We start from the raw sequence: 8,857 nt of genomic DNA, 5'->3' as shown, positions 1-8,857 counted from the left end.
TAACTCTCCGATGGGGATTTGTAGTAGGTGGGAAGGTTGTCGTTTACTAGAATCACCAACCAAAAACTAGTAAAACGCTGCGTTAGGTGGAGCTTCCTACGTGGCAGGGATTTGGTGGCTTCGAGTCCAACGTGTGCCCCACACAACCAAATCCATATCACTTCCCTCCCTCACCAACCCCCGAATCCTCTCATCCTCTACAACCCCGTCCACGGTCATATTCCTAGCCTCCCTATCATTTCGTTCCACGTGTGCATACTTGCATCGTAGTTTTACAAAGAGAAACAAAATGAACACGTGGATGTTGACGATTGGAAGTGTCAAATGTTTCGGTGACAGACGCGTTACCGAGAGAGTTGAGTGTGTTTCTATTTATGCGATAATTGGACGCGATCTGCCCTTGATAAATTTGTTAATACCGGACAGGTCCAGTCTCATTTCACCATCACACCTACTTCTATATTACATCAACCAAAACTCAAACCAAAACAGGGAGAGACTTCACCGCAAGAAAGCTAAACGCAACCCAATCCCCACCTTCTCCTCTTTCTCTCTCACATTTTCCGTTCGCACTTTCCAAAATGGAGAACAAACAAGACAGTCACGAATTCATTTTCCGTTCAAAGCTGCCGGACATTTACATCCCGAACCACCTCCCTCTCCACACCTACTGCTTCGAGAACATCTCCCAATTCCGTGACCGTCCCTGCATGATCAACGGCAACACCGGCGAGACCTTCACCTATGCCGACGTCGAGCTCACCTCCCGCAGAGTCGCCGCAGGTCTCGACAAGCTCGGCATTCATCAGGGCGACGTCGTCATGCTCCTCCTCCAAAACTGCCCCGAATTCGCCTTCGCATTCCTCGGCGCCTCTTACATCGGAGGCATCATCACTACGGCGAACCCCTTCTACACTCCTGCCGAGGTCGCCAAGCAAGCCACTGCCTCCAACGCCAAGCTGATCATAACTCAAGCGGCCTACGTGGACAAGGTGAAGGACTTTGCCAAACTCAACAACGTTAAACTCATGTGCGTGGATGAGACTTCGTCGTTATCAGAGGATGTGTTGCATTTCTCCCAGCTGACGTCGGCTGACGAGAGCGAAACCCCGGCGGTGAAAATCAACCCGGACGACGTGGTGGCGCTGCCCTACTCGTCTGGAACGACGGGGCTACCGAAAGGAGTGATGCTGACGCACAAGGGGTTGGTGACGAGCGTGGCGCAGCAGGTCGACGGCGAAAACCCAAACCTCTACTTTCACAAGGAGGACGTGATCCTCTGCGTGCTGCCGTTGTTCCACATCTACTCCCTCAACTCGGTGTTCCTCTGCGGACTCCGAGTCGGAGCGACGATCCTGATCATGCAGAAGTTTGAGATCAACAAGTTGTTGGAGTTGGTGGAAAAGGAAAAGGTGACTATTGCGCCGTTTGTGCCTCCGATTGTTTTGAACATCGCCAAGAGTCCGGACCTGCACCGGTACGACTTGTCGTCGATTCGGATGGTGATGTCCGGGGCGGCTCCGATGGGGAAGGAGCTCGAGGACACTGTCAGGGCTAAACTGCCCAATGCCAAACTCGGACAGGTAATTAATTTTTTATTTTTATTTTTGATAACAACAGGTAATTAATTTTATTAATTTCATTTTAACGTCGAATACGTTCATAGTTGTTACAAACTAACTTTCTAAAACTTTATATTTGGTTCCTTTGGTTGGTGAGGAAATTGATATGTGAAATATTGGAAATAATTATTTTAAATTAAAGCTTTATTTTTGGGTTCTTTTGGTCACTATTTCACCATTAAAAGTAATAGAAAGAAAACTTTTGGGTAGTAATAATTGACATACATATACTTTCTTGATTTGGTTTAGCAAGATTTGATGTCTTGATATCTCTTTCCTATTCTACGAAATTGACAAATGCTAACATAACATTAATTTTGTCCTGATCCAAATCACAAATTTTCAGAATAATTGCCAAAACGTTATCCTATTATTCCTTCATGGTTTGACAAAAAACGCATATCCCACTACATCATGCACACCATTTATATAATTTATTTGACTTACAATACGTTGAAATTTAAACTCTAGGTACTCGACCCTTAATGGAAACAATAAATGTATAATTCTTCCAATTAATTAACTAATACAAAACAACCCCATGAAATACCTTAAGAATTCTCAGTCATGAAGTAATAGAAAACCAAATCATGAAAGGCACGTAATTAGCCATGAAAAGTAATAGAAAGAAGTTGATTGAGAATAGCCATGGAGTAGTTTATATATTCTTCACTATTATCATTGTAAAAGCAATTCCAAAAGAACGCCTTTTATTTTGGATTATGTTCTAAATTTATTTCCATATTTCCTGAAGGGTTATGGGATGACTGAGGCCGGACCAGTTCTATCCATGTGCTTGGCATTTGCAAAAGAACCCTATGAGATAAAATCAGGTGCGTGCGGGACCGTCGTAAGAAATGCTGAGATGAAGATCATCGACCCCGACAGCAATGAATCCCTTCCCCGAAACCAATCCGGAGAGATTTGCATCCGAGGTAGCCAAATCATGAAAGGTACGTAATTCCTTCATTTTCGTAATTCAAAATTTTAATAGAGTGGTTTAGTCGCCCATGATGGATTAAAATCTAATTATTTAGTTCTATTAAAGTTATGGTCTGGACGTTGTTGTTTATCGTTCAAACAATGTAGTTATTTTTGTCAAGTTTATATCGAATTTGATCGATCTATGTCTCTATAGCTTTTGTTCTTGCTTACGAAGCAAGATAGAGTTGGATTTTAAAGTCTTGCTTGCAAAAATGGAAAATGGACTCGGATTCGCATCCAATATATTTCTCATAACTAGTTCTTTTATAAGATTTTTTATAACAAGTTTATGAACTGCAAGATTTTCTTTTCGTGTGATTGTACGGTATGACGAGACATCATTAAAATATTATGAGTGGACGGGGTTATTTGTGGGAGGGGCGTGACTTTGTCTTCCTCGTTCAAACTTAATTGGAGCAATAAACCCTTTCACTACTAATAATGTCTTTGTCATGCATGTCTACCTCTTCAAGTCTCCTTCTACGTCAATTTTCAAATAATCTCTAACTGTATAATATTAAAATATATTATTTATTCTTGAATATTTTCTTAAGTAGTTTGGTTCGATGTATTTTTTAGTTAGAGCAATTTTAATTTGTTATGTTATTGAATGAATCAATGATTTTTTGTGTCGGTTTGCCAGAGTTTTTCTCGCTATTAAGGGAAAAAAAAAAACTGCGAATTCTTTACTTGAGCAAAAACAGTCAATTAAATGTTATAAATATTGTAGGTAAGGGGATAATTATGCATCGGCATGGCTAGTGCACTAGTCGTTTCTTTTTGGCCATAGTTAGAATACACTTGCATATTGACAACACTTGCTGGTCTTGTTTGGGATATTTATCCGGAGGTATTGAAACTTTTAATTTTCTCTTTTTATTAAAAAGGGGATTATCGAACTTTCCAAGAAAAACTATCCAAAAGTTTGAGGACCACTATTCTGAGAAAATTCGTCAAAGAAAAACAAAATATGAGCGTATAACCTTTCCGAAATGATTCAGCTACTTTTTCATTTCACGAGAAATATCTTACATCAAAAATATTAAACTTTTGCCTAAACCCTTATATCAATATATGCACAAAAAAATTTAAGAAATCAACTTACTGATTACCCCAAGTTATTAATTGGTGATGCAGGATACCTGAATGACCCTGAGGCGACTGAGAGGACCATAGACAAAGAAGGATGGTTGCACACAGGTGATATAGGGTACATCGATGACGACGATGAGCTCTTCATCGTTGACCGTTTAAAAGAACTCATTAAATACAAAGGTTTCCAAGTCGCACCGGCTGAGCTCGAAGCCATGTTGATCTCCCATCCCAACCTCTCCGATGCTGCTGTTGTGCCGTAAGTTAATTACCCTATTGCGTAACATAACTTGATTTTTAATAAATGTTAAAGTGAATTACTAATAACTTGTTTAATCAATTGTGTTCGATCAGGATGAAGGATGAGGCTGCAGGAGAGGTTCCTATTGCATTTGTTGTAAGATCAAACGGTTCCAAGATATCTGAGGATGACATTAAGCAATACATATCAAAACAGGTACCTACCTTCATTAATTACTCGGTGGTTGAAGTAGTTATAATCTACTAGTCTACTAGATATTAACCATCTGGGCAGGATTAGTTTGATGTTTAGTTTGAATAGCCTAGAGGTTAGCCAATAGCTACTATTAATTCTCACATGTGTGGCATAGGTTAAATAATTAATGTTCTCACATCAAACACTACAGCTGGTTTTATTCTGAAAAAGAAGTGAGAGATCAAATCTAATAGAAAGCTCTTCTTATAATACTGATATCATCATGATTTCACTTCCAAGACACATGCATTGTTTAAGCGATACTATCATCATCACCGAAATATTGGATAGAATTTATAGCCTTGAAGTACAGTTTGTTCATAGGTTCATGTGTTACCTGCCTTCACGATATTTTTTGGTACCTTAAGGCGAAACCTATCCTAATCTTAACCATTTTCAGTCCTTTTAACTGTGAGTCTGTGACAGCCATCATCAAAGAGTTTTAAGTGATCATGAACGAGATATGTACTAGTTTTTAAAAAAGGCAAAAAAAATATATCAATGGTACATATATGATCTAAAAACGGACGTACTGGTTTTTATTAGTCCTCAAACTAATTGTTAAGTCCACGTTTTATATGTGCAGGTGGTGTTCTACAAGAGAATAAGTAGGGTTTTCTTCACAGACAAAATCCCAAAAGCTCCGTCTGGCAAAATATTGAGGAAAGACTTGAGAGCACGGCTGGCTGCAGGTCTACCCAACTAGGCTACCAGCAACTGAAACAGTAAGATCAGATTATCAAGTGTGATGAAGATCAAACGCCTATACATCAATGTTATTGGCTAACTTTCCAAAATCGACAAGGGAAAATCAGGATGGAAAGGAAAAGTACTCGTAATTGTTTCTATAATGGGGTGATTTTTCAAGCCTTTGTATGTACCTAATTTCTTCCTCTTTGAGACCAATTAAGAAAAAAGAGAGAGAAGTTGTAGGCTTTATACAAATTTGTTTTATGTATAGGGTGTTGGATCAATTGAAAAATGGACTCATAAATGTCTGCAACTCTTAATGTTGAGTAATATATTTGTTCAAAATATAGCTTTTTGTTCATCTTCTTACTTATGTGTAGTTTGAAAGATTTTAGGCTCTGTTGCGTTTCAATTGATTCTCAGACCACAACGCCATTCTGTACTTGTTTTACATGGCCGGGTCATAATCATAGAGGTTGATAGAGGTTGTTATTACGTGTTTGCTAACTAACTTGGACATATTTTAATAGCGAGGCTTAACATTCTCAATGTCGGACCGACTCTGAATAGTCCTCCTTCACATAACCTAGATTCGAACACAGAGATGTGGACGTGCATTGTAAATGAACAGAACATGAATTATGTTCCTGATAAACAAGTACAGCATCCAACTGGGTGTGTGTGTTTGGTGGGGTGGTAAGGCTTTGGTCTCATATATAAGAGGTCAATAGTTCGAGCCCCATCAAAGGTGGGAATGGGGTGGGGTTTTTTTTTTTTAAAAAAAAAAAAAAAAAAAAAGTACAGCATCCAACTGAAAACTGGGGATTAATTCTCCAAATATACAAATATAAATCGTTGATTACAGAATTGCTGCCACAAATACTAACAGCTAAACAGAGCAAGGACAATCTAAAGTTGCAAACTATACTAACCAGTCAATGTAACTATTCCACTGCTCTCATGAAATCTGTTTCTTCACGAAAGCATTCAAAAGATTAGTCAAAGGAAACCCCTAGTCTATGAGCTCAACAACTTTTTCTGCAGTTTTGGTAGCCAAAATTTGTCCACACACAAGGAAATAAAGAAAGAGTCGAAACTCCTTTCAAAAAGAAAGAGCAGAAACTTTTCAAAAGACATTTTTCGCCAACAACCCTACCAATATTATTGCAACCAAGCCTCCAAAATGACCAAGGAAATAGTGTCGTAACTTTAGAATCGATAAGGGAAAAAAAAAACCTTTAGAAAAGATGCCTTCTTCACCACCCCACAAGTAGTAGTTTCAAGAGTGCCATCCTAATGTATAGGCCGTTCTTTGCTTGTCTGAAATAGGCAGCTCTCGGATCCCCATCAACATCCACAGTAATCTGCATGAAATTCAGAGGATGATGAAATTAACAAATATATAGATGCATAAGCATGAGGCCTGTTAAAAGGGGTCAAGAAATAACTATTAAAGTGCTTACCTCATCAAGTCTAGGCAGCGGGTGCATGACCACAGCATGCTTCTGCATCACATCCAACACATGATGGTCCACAATGTACTTGCCTCGAGCTTCTTCATAGAGGTCAATTCTTTCTCCAAACCGTTCACGCTGAATGCGAGTTTGATAAAGAACATCACACTTGGAAGCAACTTCCATCAAATCAGCACTTTCTTCCCATTCAACTTCCTTTGACGTCAAATAATCTTTTATATCATCCTGCAATTGGAATATAAAAAAAGGTTAGACTTCAAATCTCTGGGGTCATAACTAGACTTCCCTCCATTGCCATATTATGATGGATTCAGCAAAACTGAAAAAAAATGCAAAATACCCTGTTTGGTAATTTACCTTCATTTTAACCGCATCAGGAGATACGAAATAGATCTTCACATCGTTATACCTAGCAAGCAAGTATGCCAGTGAGCGCACAGTCCTTCCGTTAGCAAGATCACCAACAAGCGCAACTCTAATTCCATCTAGCTTTCCTATCTCCCTTTCAATAGTGTAGACGTCTAAAAGAGCCTGTGGACATGAAACCAAAGAATTAACTATAACCGGATGAAGGATACTAAAACTAACAGGAACTATCTAGCAGTATGCCTCAGATATGAGACACAATCATTATACTCCCAGCCACATCTGTAGTTGACATGGCAATTGATACAAACCAGCATCTATATCATTATAGAAGGGTTTGGATCAACGCCTAATTTTTTCTTTTCAAACTTACCTCTCTTATAAACTAAATGAAGGATAGAGAATTTTGGCTCTTTCTTTCTACAATACATCACCTCGTGGCCATATAAAAGATTTCAACATATTTAAACATAAGACTCACTACACGTCAGTCAATACAATGACACATCCAGTTCTTTGTGGCTATACATACGGTTTTTTACATGACTTGAGCCATTAAAATTCACTTTCTCTCAATCAATGGCAATAAGGATAACTTCCAGCATACCTGCGTTGGATGTTGTCCAGGACCATCTCCTGCATTAATTATAGGAATGGCAGCAGTTGCTGCAGCTCTTTTTGCTGCACCACTCTCAAAGTGACGCATTACAATTATATCCGAGTAACCTTCAACAGTTCTTATAGAATCTGAAAATGAAGCACCAATATATTCATGACCCAATTTTAGTAAAACCATCTCTTTGGAAATCTGATAAGTAATAGGAAGGAGATACCTTCAAGAGTTTCTCCTTTAGCTGCTGAAGAAAACTCCCTTGCATTTTCAGTAGTCAAAACTTCCCCGCCCAACCGTTTCATGGCAGACTCGAATGAAAGTCTAGTTCTAGTGGAGGGTTCATAAAAGAGAGTAGCCATAAGATAACCCTTAAGAATTTGGCTTCCCAGAGAATTCTTCTCAATCTTCTCCATACCACGTGCAACTTCAAAAATAGCACTGAGAATATCTCTATCAAATTGTTGAGCTTCAATCACATCATCAAGTTGAAACTTCTTCCCTGTCGAAAAGGAAGATGAATTTTCAACTTTCAATGCACGGCACAAAAAGTCATTCTTCTGTGAGAATTTCGCAGCCTGTTCACGTTTTGATAATGTCTCATTGGGTAACAACCTTGACCGTGTTGAGCACATAAAGTTGGAGTGATCAGATTGTTTGCAGACAACATCTAGATAACTGCTCGTGAAGTCTTTATAGCACGTTGTTGTTTTGTGAAACGACATGATCCCTTGGGATGAAAATAGTAGTGACGACGCAGCCATTTCAATATGTAAAATTGCCTCGATGGGATCAAATTGTGTCTATCAAGCAAGTTGAAGCCTCTCTGCATATAACATAAAACTGGAAACTGAATTGCATGATGAAATAGTACATAACACTGGGGTTTATGAAGTACGATAACTGATTGCCTAATAGTGCTTGTACAAAATAAAGGAAAGTAAGCAAATCAGGTCAGGTTTAAATTTTGACAACTCTTCATAAAGCACATTCCACACATGATTAGTTCTGGTTTTACAAAAAAACCGAAAGGCAGTGATTTGTGCAGATGAAAAAGGTATTGAGCAGAAGAAAAGAAGAAGTAAAACGCAATGCAGTCACAAGGATTATCATAAACCTTTACAAACAACTTAAACACAGATCAAAGGACTAATATAAACAAGTACTTTGTTCCTATCCAAACTAAAACCATCTTGTGTTTCTTTGTAAATATGCAACAAACTCAAAGCATGAAATGGGTTTTTGAGCAAACTTATGCTTACCCAATATGCTGGTTCCTCTGAACGCTAAAATGGCAGCATATAAAAGAGAGGCCACTTCCCACAAGTTCAAAACTTTAACAGCTTTACAGTCTAATACACAATTTCAAGAGGGAAAACTGTCTCACCGGAAAATTGAGCCCAACCCGTTAAAGTAGCAGCGCCACAGGTCGGACTAACAACTCATGAAGGATTCAATTACAGAGACCTGCTTTTGTTATAGTTACAGTGAAGATCTCGGACCAATGAGGCAGGAATCTGAA

General features: G+C 38.7%; 2 protein-coding genes across 5 annotated transcripts; one reads left to right on the top strand and one right to left on the bottom strand.

Moving 5' to 3' along the window:
• Nucleotides 1-478: 478 nt before the first annotated feature.
• LOC133709750 (4-coumarate--CoA ligase CCL1-like) lies at nt 479-5,245 on the top strand. The gene is made up of 5 exons (XM_062135594.1): nt 479-1,583; nt 2,377-2,575; nt 3,744-3,957; nt 4,053-4,155; nt 4,781-5,245. Exons 1-5 carry the CDS (start codon nt 582-584, stop codon nt 4,898-4,900), a joined length of 1,638 nt encoding a protein of 545 aa, XP_061991578.1. The 5' UTR covers nt 479-581; the 3' UTR covers nt 4,901-5,245.
• Nucleotides 5,246-5,678: 433 nt separating this feature from the next.
• LOC133710726 (aspartate carbamoyltransferase 3, chloroplastic-like) lies at nt 5,679-8,856 on the bottom strand. Of its 4 annotated transcripts, none has more exons than XM_062136863.1 (6): nt 8,723-8,856; nt 7,559-8,161; nt 7,333-7,472; nt 6,717-6,890; nt 6,348-6,584; nt 5,679-6,248 (listed from the first exon to the last, which is right to left on the bottom strand). In XM_062136863.1, the coding sequence occupies exons 2-6, from the start codon at nt 8,097-8,099 to the stop codon at nt 6,141-6,143; spliced, it is 1,200 nt and encodes a 399-aa protein (XP_061992847.1). In that variant the 5' UTR covers nt 8,100-8,161; nt 8,723-8,856; the 3' UTR covers nt 5,679-6,140. The 4 variants fall into 4 exon arrangements, with proteins under 4 accessions (XP_061992847.1, XP_061992848.1, XP_061992846.1 ...); XM_062136864.1 differs by having other exon boundaries at nt 7,559-8,178; nt 8,723-8,846; XM_062136862.1 differs by having other exon boundaries at nt 8,598-8,845.
• Nucleotide 8,857: the final 1 nt, after the last annotated feature.

The sequence above is a fragment of the Rosa rugosa genome, chromosome 5, assembly GCF_958449725.1.
Source record: "Rosa rugosa chromosome 5, drRosRugo1.1, whole genome shotgun sequence".
NCBI classification, from domain to species: domain Eukaryota; kingdom Viridiplantae; phylum Streptophyta; class Magnoliopsida; order Rosales; family Rosaceae; genus Rosa; species Rosa rugosa.
This window is presented reverse-complemented; position numbering and strand designations above follow the sequence as displayed.

Bases quoted from the DNA above. Each gene is read 5' to 3' on its own strand.
- LOC133709750 (XM_062135594.1), top strand. From the start codon at position 582: ATGGAGAACAAACAAGACAGTCACGAATTCATTTTCCGTTCAAAGCTG. The intron at 1,584-2,376 runs GTAATTAATTTT...TATTTCCTGAAG, and splicing joins CCAATGCCAAACTCGGACAG to GGTTATGGGATGACTGAGGC. The intron at 2,576-3,743 runs GTACGTAATTCC...TTGGTGATGCAG, and splicing joins AGGTAGCCAAATCATGAAAG to GATACCTGAATGACCCTGAG.
- LOC133710726 (XM_062136863.1), bottom strand. From the start codon at position 8,099: ATGGCTGCGTCGTCACTACTATTTTCATCCCAAGGGATCATGTCGTTT. The intron at 6,891-7,332 runs GTATGCTGGAAG...TCATGTCCACAG, and splicing joins CTGGACAACATCCAACGCAG to GCTCTTTTAGACGTCTACAC. The intron at 6,249-6,347 runs GTAAGCACTTTA...AATTTCATGCAG, and splicing joins CGCTGCCTAGACTTGATGAG to ATTACTGTGGATGTTGATGG.